We start from the raw sequence: 15,978 nt of genomic DNA on the forward strand, positions 1-15,978 counted from the left end.
GGGCCGGCAGGAGCGGGATCGTCGCCGCCTGCTCCGGCCTCGGCGGATCTCCGGGGCGGACAGTACCCCACCGAGAGTCTCCGAGTGAGCCGCTCCGGGGCGCATCTGCCTCCCCGCGGCTCGCCAGGCTCGCCCTCGGCGCGCGCACCCGCACGCGCGCACCCGCGCACACATCCACACGCACACTCATCCACACACGTGTGGAAGGCAGGGCCGAGCCGCTTGGTCTTTGAACATCTCAGTTAGAGCCCGGCGCAGCCCCGGCCGCCACTCAGCGCTCCCTGCGGCTCTGCGTGCCTCCTGCCAGCCCCCCGGACCTTCTCGGCTCTTCCCTTTTGGCTGGAGGATCGGAGTTCAGATCAGCCACTCCGCACCCGAGCCTGACACACTGAACTCCATTTCTTCCTCTTAAGTTTATTTCTACTTCAGAGCCACTCACCTTCCAGAAGAAAAAAACAAACCTTCCTTACTCCTTAAAGTGAGCGATACCCCCCCCCCCCGCCCCGGCATCGCATATTAATATCTGTCTCCACGTTGGGAACGCGTTGCATTTTCTTTCTTTCTTTCTTCTTCTTCTTTTTTTTTTTTTTAAAAGGAATCCCAGCCAGGGACGTTTTTCTATTGGGCATTGACTTTCGACTGCTTCGCAAAAGTTTCGTATTAAAAACAACTCTACCTGACCCGCTCTGAGAATTACTAGTTTCTTTTTAATTTTTTTCTTACTTTAAACAACAACAACAACGTTTCCTCCTTTTAAAAACATGCACTACTGTGTGCTGAGAACCTTTCTGCTCCTGCATCTGGTCCCGGTGGCGCTCAGTCTGTCTACCTGCAGCACCCTCGACATGGACCAGTTTATGCGCAAGAGGATCGAGGCCATCCGCGGGCAGATCCTGAGCAAGCTGAAGCTCACCAGCCCCCCGGAAGACTATCCGGAGCCGGATGAGGTCCCCCCGGAGGTGATTTCCATCTACAACAGTACCAGGGACTTACTGCAGGAGAAGGCAAGCCGGAGGGCAGCCGCCTGCGAACGCGAGCGGAGCGACGAGGAGTACTACGCCAAGGAGGTTTATAAAATCGATATGCCGTCCCACTTCCCCTCCGAAAGTAAGTACAGTTTCCGTGGTTTTCGCTTTTTCCATCCCCGAGTCTAAGGTTGGCCCGGAGCTCCTCAGATCCACCGCAACCTCAGGCGTTCGCCCTCTCCAAGTCCCCAGGTCCCGATCGCTTCGCTTCCCTTCTCCCTTCCACTGCCTTTCCAGTAGTGGGATGGAGATTCGTAAGCTTGCAAACCTTCAACTTAAGTTTTATTTACTTATTTCTCCATAACTTCCTTCCCACAAACGCCCCAGACCTTTAAAAAGACGTTTGGATTTCTTCTCTTCTCTGGTCTACCAACTAGCGAATCAGCTCCCTTCTGTCAAAAGGAAAGCGCTTCCCGGGATGACTTTAGGCTGAGAGACCACGATAGAGTTTGTTTTCTTTGCCGGGTTGGCGTGCAGTGGGGGTGGGGGTGTCCTCCAACTGGTACACAAAGAGTTAAAAAAAGTGCTTCCAAACTAGCCTTTCCAAAGGCGTCCCCCCCCCTTCCCCGCTGACCTATCTGGGGACTCCCCAAGCTTTTGCTATTGTCTTTCACTCCTCTAAGAATGTCAGCATCACCAAACTGGATTGTGGGCGAGCAGGGTGGGGGTGGGGGTCACTCAAAACCCCTTAAATCCTCCCCGGTCATTTATTGTTCTCTCTAGGTGTTTTTACACCCAATCCTCTTGCAAAACCGCGTTGCCAAGTCCCCTTTTGACCTCACGTGGACAGTTAGGAAGGATAAATACGGTTCTGATTGGGCTCAACTAGGTTTCACTTCCAATTCGATTTTTCTAGGTAGCTGACCTCACTAGTCTGGGAGCAAGTCGTTTCTCTTAGGGGGATTCTCCATGATCTTTTTCAACCTTTAACTCTGTGCTCCAGCACTTTCACAAGCAGCAAGGTCTTCTGCGCTTTCTGAAATCGAAGATAGGGGAGACAGTTATTTAAGAAAAAAAAAAGAAATCCCCGTTTCGCTGGGAGCCTTAGCTTCAAAAACAGCTGCACACAGTAGCCGTGATTTATTGTGGAGCCTTTTGGGGGGAGGGAAGAAGTATAGTTAGTGTAGATTTCTTTCAGAGTTCTTTAAACGGGGGAGGGGGAATGCAAGGGAGGGGGAGAGAGAGAGAGAGAGAGAGAGAGAGAGAGAGAGAGAGAGAGAGAGAGAGAGAGATTTTGCAGCAGCAACAGCATTGAGCGATACCTGAGAGGGTTAAACACCAGGAAGAAACACTAAAAGAAAAAAAAAAAAAGAAAAGAAAAAAAACTCCAGCATCCCTGTGTTCCAAGTCCCCGTCGTAAACTTCTCATTGGCCGATCTGTTTTCTCCTCCCCTTTCATGCCCTATATCCTCGCTGGCTGTCTTTGTGAAGTCTCTGTATCGTGCCTAAATAGATAATGCAGCCATCTTGGTAATTTTATCCCAGAAGTTAGAAGTGCGGGTGGTGCTTTTCTCTTCTAATACTTATTTTTAGTTTGACAAGCCAGAGCTATTCGACTTGCCGAGTCTTGTACTTGGTGTCCTCAGAGTGTCGGTGTACCCATGTGTCTAACCACAGTCTTTCTGGTCACTTTTCTTACCCTGTCGTGTCTCTTGTTGTTTAGTGGTGTGACAGATGCAGGGAACCCTGCCCAGCAGGATTTTATTATTATAATTATGGTCCTCTCCACCACAGTGGTGATACATACACTCCGCCCTGTTTATTCCCCCTGGGAAATAAGGATTTCTATCTGGGGCGGAGCCACTGTGATGTTAGGCAAGGGAGTTCATCTTAATTAGTCCCGAGCCATTGTGTGTGTGTGTGTGTGTGTGTGTGTGTGTGTGTGTGTGTGTGTGTGTGTGTTGATTCTGCAGATATTTGAGCTGACAGACAGGTATGTTATACAGGGCTGAATAACTCCTTCTTTGGTGTTTAGATGCAAAAGCTCAGCTTAGCTGTCAGGAAGTTTTGCAGAGACAAAGATCCAATCTCACACTGCATAGGTGTGCAGGAAGCAGGCCAAGAGGGAAGCACTTCTGTCTGACAGATGACGTTGAACAAAGATGAGCAAAAGATGACGTTGAACAAAGATGAGCAAAGATGGGACAACCCAGGACCAAGGTCATGAGCAAATTCAATAAACTCTTAGGTTACAGGGAAGATTTGAGTGTCAGTAACACTCACATGTGGACTTTTCTGTATCCCACTCCTGAACTTCCACACAAACGGAACCTAAGTATACTTGCCCGCACACATCCATACATACTATATGCACACACACACACATACACTATATGCCCACACGGGCTATCATTTTTATGTAAAAAATCAGGTATTTAAGAAGACCGTGTTCAATGTAGAAACTTAGGAGTAGGAAGGTATGTTAGTAGTAGCAGATTCAACACAATGGTGCAGGGGCTGTGGGTAATTTTATAGAAAGTAGGTTAACTGATTTTCTAGGCCTTTTAAATCCAAAAAAAAAAAAAAAAAAAAAAAAAAAAAAGAAAAGAAAAAAAGAAAGAAAGAAAAAAAAAAAGAAAGAAAAGATAATCATTCCAGATCATTCCATTGTATTTTTAAAGGAGAATTGGAAGGTCAGGGCTGACTGGCTTATATACCAACACTTGCCTCACTATGGAGTGTGCAAGGAGGGCATGCGCCTGTTACATCTTGCAGTGCATCTGAAGAGGGTCATAAGCCCATAGAGAAGTCATGGGAAAGATCACCACCCCTTTCTTCCTTCTCCACCAACTCATTAGCGTTTAGGGAGTGACTTCAACTCAAGTATTACAAATATGCCCTAATTATGCTTGGTGGCCATACATCACAACAGATGGCTGATATATCTTGGTGGGACATTTAATAAAGTACAGACCCAATATTTTTAGCAATGTGGAGATTTAAAACTGAAAATACAAGAGATATTGTATATGCCCTCTGGCATACTTTGTCTTAAATATTATCCTTGGCCAAGTGTGCAGTATAAATAAATAGATATTAATAGAACTGGACAGGCGCCAAGCTCCTAGTATGAATTTTAGCCAAGAATGTATTTATGGGGGTATAAATAATACTGTGTCAACATTTAAAGAAGGGATCTGATTAGTTTTGAATTTCTGCATATTGATCTTTTTACATATTGTTGGTTTAAGACTCAGAGTAGAGTTGAACTTGGGTGTACCACTGCTTGCCCAGCAGGAGTTGGTGGATGCTGAACACTTCATTCCTTTGAAGTTCAAGGTGCAGCTATTCAAAGGACAGCACAGAAGGCTTTACAAATCTGAGGGGAAAAAAAGTGATTTTTTTTCTCTCTAAGAAGAATCTAAATTGTTATTAAAACAAGTAGAGAAATGGTAAAGGAAGGGGAAGTCATTTTCCTTTTTTGTAAATTAGTTTGTTTGTTTTGTAAGTCTGAGTTTCTCCTATGTAAGGAAGTACTTCCTACGACTGATCTATATTCCAGACCTTTTTTTTTTTTTTTTAAAGATGGGGCCTCAGATGGTAGCTGGAGCTGGCCTTAAACTTGTCATGTAGTCTAGGTGATTCTCAAACTCATTGCCCTCTGTTCCCCTCTGCCCTTGTGCTGGGACTACCTATGTGCCCTGCCATGCTTGCCTCTCCCCTCTGCTTCTCCTCACAACAAAGTGGGCACATATTGTGTCCTGCTCTCTCTTCTCTTTGCTCTGTATGGTTTCCACTGTGACAGCTGATGTTGTCTGAAAATAGTTCTCACCGTCTTGAGGTGACATGCTGCTGGTTTTCATTAGATAGCAGCCAGGGATATTTCTGTCCTATTATAATGGAGAAGGCAGTCTACCCCTGCATCCAGCAGAGAATTTATTCAGCCTCAAATTTCAATGATGCTCATGGTGGGAAGCCACCGTTCCCTGGTGTGCAGCTTAGGTTGTTGGGTTCTGCTCCTAATAATATTTTAAGAAGTAATGGCAACAACAAAGTATCTTTATTATCAGAGAAAATTAAAATAGAATCATCAAATAGAGAATAATCAGAATAGAATATGGATTGGGCTATTTTGTATGACATATGCTTTATTATTGCGGCCATGAAGCTCCTACATTAGAGACAACCAATTTTCCCATTCATTTGCCTTCAGTAATGGGGTTGGTCCCTCATTCACCAGGAATGCCAAGTCAGCACATAGAGAACAAAAAGAACAGAGGAATTATCTTGGATTTTCCTTTCAAATAGAATAAGCAATTTGCAACCTGGGCAAGCAAAGACAGTAAACTGCCATGTTGGCTTATTTCATCTCTTTGAATTAGGTGGACTGAAGCATACAGCCTGGAAAAAAAAATCACAAAGAGGTTGGTTGCCTTTGTAACTCTTTCACATGAAGACTAAACATCTAATACTGAACAAGTCTCCTCTGGTCCTCCTGTAATTTCCGAGTGAACTTTTCAGGATGTAGAGTGAATGCCGGTGTCACGATGGTTTTTAAGGAATGTGACTTAGCATTCAACTCATGAATCTGTCTTTTTTTTTATATACAAATTGCTGGCCTGTTGGGCCAAACGCCCAATGAAGGGGACTATTAGCAGAGCACAGTAGTAGCCTTACTTTAAAGATACATTTTTGACTTCTCTCCTAAAAGATTTTTCTGTGTTATGTTTGTAGATGAATGTGAGTCAGAGAGAGGAAGGGGGATTGGAGAGTAAAGACTAGCTGGGACCTCTTGACTTCTGTAATGGCTGTTATTAATGCACAACAGAGCCAGACTTCTTTTTATTGACTCATGGCCAGTACTACTTGTAATGCCTCGCTGTGGTTACACCTGAGTACCTCCTCCCACATCTCCTTCATTTTTACTTTGCAAAGTAGGTAGCTGAGGCTTCCAATTAAAACACACTTTATAGCTGGAACAGGGAGGTAGTTTTTTTGCTGCCTCCTCTGAGTAGACCTCCACGTTTTAAGGGCTGGGGGTTCCCAAGATTTAAGAGCTGGTGGGTCACTTAACCACACCTCTGAGTCTTCACAGCGTCTCCCATGGTCAAGGCCAGGAAATGCAGGTCCAGCTGTCTCCTAAGAGGCTCTGCCAGATCCTGACCAATACAGATGTGGATGCTTGAAGCCAACCATCGGACTGATCTCAGGGACACCAATGGGGGACTTAGGGGAAGGACTGAAGGAGCTGAAGGGGCCTTATCTGGCATCAGTAGGAGGGGAGACCCTTGGTTCTGTGAAGGCTTGATGCCCCAGTAGTGGTGAGGCGGGAGTGGGTGGTTGGATGGGGGAGCAGGATAAGGGCAGATGGGATAGGGGGCTTGCAGGGGGGAAACCAGGGAAGGGGATAACTTTTAAAATGTAAATAAACAAAATATCCAATTACAAAAAGCCAAAAAAGAATATTGGCACAATGGAATATTACTCAGCTATTATAAAAAACAAAATTATGAAATTTTCAAATAAACAAAGATTGAAACAACAGCAGAAAAAGAGTTGTCTTCTCCATGGTGGAAAGATGCTGATGTAACCTCTCAGGCACCTTCTGTGTAAAGATATGAAAGAATGACAAATGGTTTTTCCTAGAGGAAATGGAGATGTGAAAAAGAGCTAATGATTCACCGCTGAACTCGCATCGAATCTGGGTTAGAATCGAGGAGGTCAGTGACTACGGGGCCTTTGCCCAGAGATTACAACACACTGGAAGCTGCAATGTTAGAAGGTTCTGGAAGGCAGGGTGGAGGAGCCCAAGGAGAAGTGTGCGAGGATGCTTTCCTGGCCTGCGTCCTTCCCCGCTGTCCCTGGCATCTTCTTCATAAACTCCCAAGAGAGGTGGGCAGCAAGCAGGTGCCTGCCCAGAGCAGCGCATTCCGCTGTCTCCTCCCATTTCCGGTCTGTCCTTCAGTCTCACTGAGGAAGCCACTTTGCAGACGCCCAGCAGCCTGACGAAATGTGGCTTTGGCTGAGATAAACAGATGTTTCTGTTGTCTTTTTTTTTTTTTTTTTTAAAGCATCTGGTGTGCTTGTGTTCTGCCCTTTAATATACTTTAAACAGAGATAGCTTTTAACCTGGGATTCATTGTTCTCTAGGTACTTTGTTTTAAATGTAATAACATGTTAGGGATTCTGGGTCAGGCTTGTTTAGACCAAAAGATTTACTTCCACCTTTTGTTTAAAAGAAATGTGTGTCTTGCTCTAACCTCAAACTACCTTGGGTGGGTGGTTGTTTCTTCTCTGACCTCCAGTAGTAAGAAGTGGGTGTTAGTCTACACTCTGATCACCAGCTTCCTGTGTTGGCTGTATGGCTTTGACTCCACACCAAACCCTCTTTAGTCCCTGGCTCTTAATCCAAATTGCCCCTCACCCTTCAAGATGATGGTTATCCCTCTGTAGGGTGGTCAAACCATTGTGCCCATCCCTATCTCGTACCCTGATGGTTTTCACTGGATATGGCAGCCCTTCAGATTTCTACTGAGCCACCTACTTCTGCAGATTGCAGAGGTCTGATTTGTGAAGAGGCCCTGGGCAGCTTCTGGCACTTCGTAGGCCTCTGTGTGGCAGTCATTATTCATTGCATCACAAATGTCATTGACTTTAAGATGTGCCATTGCTTTCATACCACCAGAAAGGAAGATTGCCCCCTCGAATTCTAGTGCAAAGGAAGATGAATTACCACAGAGGATTCTAGGATTATGAGATGGCGTGCGTTCAGCAGTCCTTACATGAGACCAGGGACCACTTTCTGTGATCTTGGGATGTCTTGGCAACATCTTTCCACCCAGTGGGTCCAGTTCCCTGGGTCACTCTGACTATTCTTCAGGTGCCCTTTACGGCAAAGAAACTGGCAATGTAGTGACCTCTTCCATGAGGAGATCTGGAGCTTTTTGGTGTCTTCTTAGGTTCAGCTCTCCTAAGTAGTTAGCACTGTGCACCCTTTAAGGTCGGCTCTGCCTGCATCCCCGTTCAGCCCTGCCTCTTACCAAATCTCTGCTTGTTAGCACTACCTTCGGGCAACCTTTCCTTCAGCTTTTATCCATGAACAGGCCATGGATTTTCATGTCTCTGGGCCCCGTGGATGTTGTTTCTTCAACTGTCTTTTAATATTTTGAAGATTGTTGCAGACATAGATGGCTCCTCTGTAAGAGAGCATCTTAATTTTGTCTGAACACATGCAATTGGCTCTTGTGCACCCCGAGATCTTGAGCATTGCCTAATGAGAAAGACTGAACCTCCACAGTGACCTGCACCAGCAGACCTGGGAATAAAGACTGTTCCCCTTAAAAGAGGAGAGAGGACTTATAGTTTCATCAGAGTGAGGCAGTGCAGGCTTATTTCCTGTTTCTGCATTTTTAAAGATTTATACTGATATGGATAAGAAGAGAGTGAACCTTTACTGAATGCTTCTGTGTGCCAGACCTGACTTTAAATAGTTACATGTGCCTCATCTCCTCTTCATAAGCCAGCTCTGAAGTTGGCCCTGGTGTTTTCATGTTGACATCTGAAGTTACAGCCATCAGTTTATCAGTGACAAACAAATTAAGGTTTCACCCCCTGATGATAACAGCAACCTTAACACAGAGTTCAGAAAATGAACGCCATTGCCTTTCTTTTTGTTTGGTAGCTATGGGGTCATCATATGCAGCCCAGACCTTGGGATAAGTAGTCCAGGCTAGCCTTGAACTCTTTATTTTACTGCTTCAGACTTCCCAGTGCTAGAGCTACAGTCATGGGTGCCACTATGGGCAGCTCAGCGTGGCTTTTCTTGACCTGATGTCAGTCACTGGTCAATCCTTCAGAGAACGACTCTATTCTCCAGGAGAGCACTGCATTTGCAAGTCCAGAATAGTTCTCTAGGAAAGTGAATGTATATCTGAAGAGGGCACAAAATCCCCCAACATATTCAGCTTTTATCTGTGTACTTGGTTGATCAAAAGTGAAGATTTATCAAGCCCTTGACCTTGGCTTATACTGAAAACCCTCCCAAACACTGTAGGATGCTTTTCGGAAATTAACTTATTTGGGTAGCAAAATGAACCCAGGCTTTAGAGCTAGCTAAGAAGTAGAAGCAAGAGAGAAGCACATGGAAGGAGGCTGGACCAAAGGAAAGTGGGTGGGGGTTGTAAAAATAGGGTGCTCCTTACCGAACTGTGTCATTACCAGCCTTGTAGCATGGGTCCATGCTTATCATTGGCCTGGGCCTCAGTTTTTCCGTCTGTAAGAATGAAGGAAAATAACAGCTATTCCTGGTGCTGTGAACCACAGTGAAGCAAGGGTAAGGAGGACACCTACCACAATTGCTTCTGCCCCCTAGGGCTTGGTCTCACAGACAGTGGTTTCCTATCTCAACACCCACCCCACACCCCACTACACCCCCCCAGGCCCCGCTCCCATCCCACCCCATCCCCTGAGTCACTATTGAGAAAAAGGAAGCAGAGCCAGGTCAGACAGCCATGATTAAGCAGGGTAGACTTAACTTTCACTGGAGACCAGCTCTGGCCCAGCCCTGACTTATGTGCAAAGTCTACAGCAAGTGAAGGACTTGGGGGGAGGGGTGTCTAAGGATGGGATGAGAGGGTACAAGGGACTACTTGCAAGTCACCTGAATTGATTTAAGGAAGCAATCCAAACCAGTGACAAAGGGGCCAGCCATGCTGAGCCCTCCGGTCATGCTCAAGGGTAGGAATACTGTACGCTGTTTCCTCTGTGAATTTGTGCCCTGGCTTTCTTAGAGCAGCTTGGGAACACCACTTTGCTGATGCCAGAAAACTCTTCTGTTCAAGAGGAAATTGACTGGATTTAGGTCTTTTGGAAAGAGGGGGAAGCTTCGTGGAGCTGAGCAAACCCTGTCCCGTGGACTGCCCTCCTCCCCATTCTCTCAAGCAGCGCTTGGACTCGTTAGGCCTGAGAAGTTAGAAATGTTTGGCTTAGACTTTCCTCTAGCCACAATGACTTGAGAAACCAAAGGCAGATGGGAAATACTCTGTGGATGTTGTGAAGCCCAAACCATCTGAAAATAGTCTGAATGCATTTCCAACCCTCTGCAGACAGCTGTTTTCCTTCACCCCTGTCGGCTCCATGCATCTTTCATTCCCAGGGAGAGTGTCTCTGCTGCCCCCAGGCCTTCCTGGCTCCTTCCACACTGGTAATTAGGAGCCAGGTTGTTCCTGAAGAGGAGACTCCACCTATCTGAATGCACAGTCATGGAGTAGCTATGTAAGAACTGCTCTCTGGTGGGGTTTGTTTCAGGAAATTCTACAGGACCTTTCCAGTCTCCTGAAGGAGAAAGAAAAATGAGAGAAAAAAAAAAAAATGCCGTGGCTGAGTTCTTGGCTCTGTTCACGTGGCTTTCCCTATCTTGCCCACAGCACACTGACAAACACCACATCTGTCCCAACAAGCCAGTTCACGGATCACCATCCATTCATAACTTCAGGCTGCCATAAGAAACCTCATTCATTCCTTCTCCGGAACAAGAATGCGCCATTTGGCTCCGAGAAACCCGCCGAAATGATCACAGGCGGGGGAGCTCTCAAATCACTCCACCTGAAAACGGCAACAGCAGAATAATTGGGTAGTTTTTCTTGGTGCCTTTTTAACAGCACGGGGCTATTTATTGTTGCCAAGATGTAAGTGGGAGTATTCTGGGAAGTGGAATATCATTTTTAAGCTTTGGACTGGTTTCCTCGTTGGTAATTTCAGTGCCTCTCAGACCACGAGTATCACTGATTATTCCGTCTGTACCAGATGTGACAGAGCTTTGTCATTTTTCCATTTGGGGAATTTTTTTTTTTTTTTTTTTTTTTTTTTTTTGAGGACCATCCACAGTTCATCTGCCAGTTTAATCTCATTGTCACTTCTGCTTTGACATCTTCACGATCACCCCGGAATTGTTCCTACTTGATTTATAAAGGAATTTCTGTAATTAAGAAGCTAGCTCAGAAAGTCCTAAAAAGTGCATACGATGTACTCTGACCCTGGGCCAACAGAAGAAAAGACCAGAGGAAGGGGGTTTATGGAAGGAACTGATCCCCCTCTGCGGGGTGTCTATTGGGATTCTGTTCACGTATCTTTGCACATCTGAGTTTATCCCTTGGCTTTTGAAACTCTGGACGTTGAGGACAGGGACAGAGGAAGGGACAGAGGAACCCTTTTCTGGTCTGGGATGGTGGGTCATCGCAAAGGCTGAATTCTAGTCTTCACTCCCAGTGCTGCCCCTGCAAGTCCCGCCTTTCGAAGTGTCTGTGAAGCCCCTAAGCTGCATCTTGTTTATATTTGAGACGTCGGGAAGCCTTAAGAACAACTAGCCAACTTTGCTGGTTTGAACAGCGTCCACTCTTGTACCTTGTAGAAGGGTTATTAGGTTGCTAAGTGTGTTAACTAAAGTCACTAGATGGGCCTGAAGGATCTGCATCCTGACTGACTCTTTGCTTTCTGGGAAGCCTGTGTCTTTTGTTTCCATGCACTGGGGTGGGGGGGGGTCCTACTCTGTCTTGGAGAGGGGCATGTTCCAGAAGAGTTCCATTGTTAGAGAGTATCGTGGTCAGGAATGATATGTGCAGACCAGGTCTCACTTCACAAGTGTTCACGTTGTGGAAGGAGGGCCTTGAGTCAAGCCCCAGGATTGCCTTGCCCAGTAACAGTTGTAGGAACATTCTAAGAACAGTTGGAACTTGTAGTTTAGTACTGTTAGGTAGAGACAGAAGCCGTGTGTGCAGCTACTGTTATTGAGACATACTGTGGATGCTTTAATGGAGAGCTGGGGGTGGGGGTGGTTCTCAGGAACTAATCTGACATAAAGTTTATTGAGACTTTTAAAAATTATATATTTATTTTATGTGTATGGCCATGCCTGCATGTAAGAGAGTATATAATCCCCTGCAACTGAAGATACAGACAGTTTTCAGCAATCATGTGGGGACTGGAAACCAAACCAAGGTCCTCAGCAAAAGTAACTGGCTGTCTTAACTACCAAGCCTTCTCTTCGGCCAGACTGAGAGTTTTACATGACATTTAATTACGCTCAATGAACTCCACACAGTATTCCCAGATGGTTTCTAAATGAGGTGTTCCAGGAGCTCTTGACCTCCTTGGCCAGATGCAGGTTTCTGGAACCCTTTTTACAACCAGGAGGGACCAGAGACAAAGGCCTTGGTAATTTGCATTCATAACAAACACCAGAGGGGACTCTTGGGCATAGTAAAATTTGAAAACTACTAGTCCCACTTTTTGCCTCTTAGACTCTAGAAAGGGCTATTGCCACACGGCAGTGTCCCTCGGGGTCATCCAACCATCTCCATCAAAGGAAAAGTGTCCCTTTGTAAGTTGTGGGTTTGTTTCACTGCCGCCTGACTTACCAGTCCTAGGCTAAAACAACCCCAGAGTTCTCATGGTTTACATCATAGTCTTTAGTTATTTTACAAAGTATCCATATTAAACATCCCATTCCACCCCTAGTCTGTGTAACCCACATTCCTCTTTCTCAACATGAGTACCCAGGTACTTTTGAACAGTATTGACTTTAGGACTGAATGTCTCTGGTTTTTTCATCACGTTCCTTATGTTGAGGAGCATCACGAGTAACCGGCACTTCACTCATCTGAAAAAAAAAATGTGTATCCATATCACCTCTGATACAATCATGTATGTGTTGAATAATGGTTATTTCAATAGTGGGGACTTCTTCCTGTGGTCCGAGAAGTCACTATTGTGATCTTACCGTCTGTTGTAACTGGCTTCCACCAGAGAGCCCTTGCTTAAAAAGCAGACAGCAGGCAACCGAATAGGACAAAAGGAGAGGGAAAAGGGAGGATATTAATACTGCAGCTTCACAGTGGGATGAAAGCAAACCAAAGGTGCATACTTAAGGACTGAAGAACAATACTCCCCTCCCCTCATTCTCACAAGTGTTCCTGTGATCTACATGACTTTGGGCCATGCTGGTCTCCTAGGTCTCCAAACTTCAATGGGCAGAATGGTGTCTCTTCTGTATCAGGACACGTACTGGCCTGAAGAAGGTGCTGTTTCCCAGGGAAAGGATTTAGGTTCCCCCCAAGAAATGCATAGAGCCATCACACAGAGGAGCAAGCATTGCTGAGCTAGCAGCTTGATCTGCATCTCTGCCCATCTCTCATTGTATTCCTTAAGATTTTTATTTAGAATAACTTTCAGCACGGCTTTGTAAAGGTCAGATATGAGAGAGAAAAGCCCCTTTTGCTAATCTTGGGACAAACAGTTTATGCGCAGAGTGAGGGATGCTTCCCCTGTCAGCCGATGGGGAACTCTGAAAGTAAACAGTACAGTCACTTACTGGGGGTGGGGGGGGGGGCAGATGGCTACAGATGTGAGCTGGAAGCAGCATATGGTAGCAATGTGACAGCGCCATGCGCAGCAAAAGGGTCATCCACAGCTTCATTGTCCCTGCCACACCAGCTGAGCAGAGCCCCATTTCCAGACCAAAGAGTGTTCTTCTGTCTGGAAAGCCAAATTCATACATGTGTGAACATCTGTCACTTGGGTCTCAGTGGGACAAATGTTGGAGATGGTCAGTATCAGAGTGTGGGAAGAGCTATTGCTGTCTAAAAGTGCAGTGGGAGGAAGCACATGTGGGCCATTGTCTTGTCAAAAGAAGGTCCAAGTCGGGTCTGAAGGGTGCCAGTTACTCCTAGAAGATACATTCATACAGACATACAGATAGAAGGCACATAGGCTCTAAACCCGTGGTAGCGCCGGAAAGGAACAACATCCGAGCCGGCTCTGGATGTAGGCTTCGCTCACTTCACAAACCAGATAACTAATAGGATTGCACCATAAGATTGCCTTTTACCTACAAATCTTTAAAAATACAGCATCTTGGGGGCTGGGGAGGACATGTTTGTCATCTCTTGCATACAGATGCATGGGTAAATTCATGGGAAATCAACAGATTTTTAACCTGCATCTTCTCACACAAAAATATCCTGTTGCTTTGAACACCCAGCAGTGTTTTCTCTTTTCTTTGATATACATGCATGCAAGTGTGGGGTTTTTATTTTTATTAATTTATTTTCTGGTGTATTTTGTCTCTGAGACTAAGGCAGCGACATTTAAGTCTGATTGCTGTTCTGTTCAAAGTAAGAGCCTCAGGAGTCAGGATAGCGGAGCGCTAAAGAAAGACATGGTTAATCTCTTTCAACATGGGGCAGCATTTGAAACTATGGGTCCACAACTCCAAACCAACAGACCCTTGGATTCCTGATCCACGGGTGAAACGGTTTTCACATGTGGGGGGAAAAGTGAGGACAGGTGTTGTTTTTAAGAACCTTGAAATTTAGGCCAGCCAAACAAAAGTTCAAGCTTTGTTTTCAACAATAGACCGTCTCTTGTCTAAGAGGGTAAAGGCTTTTTTGTTCATTCCCCTTTAGAATAATTCAGGGTATTACCTTTCCCCGAGTTCAGTATACAAGTTGCAAACTGTTGATTTATGACTGAGCACCTTAAGGGGACAGTTGCAGTGAGCACTGTGGGTTGCTGGGTAAGGCATGACGTGAGATCAGGGACTAGAAATCAAGGGTGGGGGCTGGGAGTTGGACTGTTTAATATCCTGCCCTAGGTATCAGATGCCTGCTGTTTGGAGGGATGGCTTGGGGGGATGGCAAGAGTAGCCAGCAAGTCCCTTTTCTACTTGGAATCTTAGTGTAGTTCTGGGCTGGGCGTGTCTTCAGTAAAATAGCTAATGACTGCTTTTTAAAACTCCTAGCTGTCTGCCCAGTTGTTACAACACCCTCTGGCTCAGTGGGCAGCTTTTGCTCCAGACAGTCCCAGGTGCTCTGTGGGTACCTTGGTGAGTATCCTCATTCGCTTTATTCCTCCTTTGACACCGCGGTACCAAGTCTTTTATATGTGTCTCCAATGGGGAATTGGTCGGAGGGGAGACAGGATTTTGAGAAACAGCTTGTAGGTGTGCCCTCACAAAAATGCCCGGGATTTTCTAGTCGGTGTCATGAGAAGAACCGATGACTGGTTTGGAAGAGATGCGCTGCCCGGCGTGCAAGAATGATTGCCAGGTGTGAGCTATGTGTGCCAGGGGTCAGAGGGGGATTTAAAAATATCGATCCTTTGATCCCCACGGAGGCCATTTTCTGGAGGACCCTAGAGTAAGGCCTGAGCATTAATGGGGAGGGGTCCCTTTTTACAGAGTTTGTATCTGCATTCCTATTTTTGACACACTATAGCTGTTCAGCTGATGTTCCTTGTGCTGAACCTAAGAGAAAGAAGGTCCACCCCCAAACCCCTGCCTTTCAGAGTGACAGAGGGAGGTTCCAGGGAGCGTTGTGTTAATGCCATCGTCTCTGACCTATGTTGTTGACATGTCTGAGTTGTATGAGAAAAACGGATTGTCATAGGCCCTCAGCTAGCTGAGCCTGGAGACCAGGTACAAGTCCCTCAGCACCACATGCTGGAATTCGGGTCACCAGAACCACAGATCCCTTACTCCTTTCTGTTTGGACCATGAACTGGTTCTATTAGCATTGATCGAATGTGTACTGTGTTCTGGACAATGGGTCCACAGAAAGTCAGATCTGAGTAAGCCAACACTCATGGAATTCAGTGGCTGAACTTTTTCTAAGCCATGCACAGGAAAAAAAAGAAACGGACCAAGTTAGTTAGGACTCTTAAAGTATATGTGGAGGTTCTACATCTGCACAGAGGGATGATTCTCCTGCCCTGACTGAAGTCAAGTCCTTTCGAGAACCAACTTTGCAACTTTCTATGCCTGACCTTGCTTCTTAGGAACAACTGCTACATATAGTGGCCACAGCTGAGGTTTCCTAGTACAAAAGACCCCAATGGCCCAGTTCTGTTAAGAGTTTATGTTGATAAAGAAGGGCTCACAGTGGCTAGAAGGAACAGTGTGAATAAAATCAGTGAAATGTTCAATTTGCACTGAGATAGCTCTTGTGGGAGACAGATTACA

The 15,978-nt window shown here is 45.7% G+C and overlaps 1 protein-coding gene across 2 annotated transcripts in view; it reads left to right on the forward strand.

The window, feature by feature from the left end:
* Positions 1 to 689: 689 nt before the first annotated feature.
* The window catches only part of TGFB2 (transforming growth factor beta 2), a 78,861-nt gene continuing 63,572 nt past the window's right edge, over positions 690 to 15,978 (forward strand). The window contains exons 1-2 of one of the 2 annotated variants that reach the window (XM_080915437.1): positions 690 to 1,107; positions 14,761 to 14,844. In XM_080915437.1, coding sequence (XP_080771563.1) covers positions 762 to 1,107; positions 14,761 to 14,844 — 430 coding nt within the window. In that variant the 5' untranslated portion in view covers positions 690 to 761. The remainder of the gene's footprint in view (positions 1,108 to 14,760; positions 14,845 to 15,978) is intronic. The other variant, XM_080915438.1, reaches the window with a different exon arrangement.

The sequence above is a fragment of the Micromys minutus genome (assembly GCF_963924665.1).
Source record: "Micromys minutus genome assembly, chromosome: 1".
In the NCBI taxonomy this organism is placed as follows: Eukaryota; Metazoa; Chordata; class Mammalia; order Rodentia; family Muridae; genus Micromys; species Micromys minutus.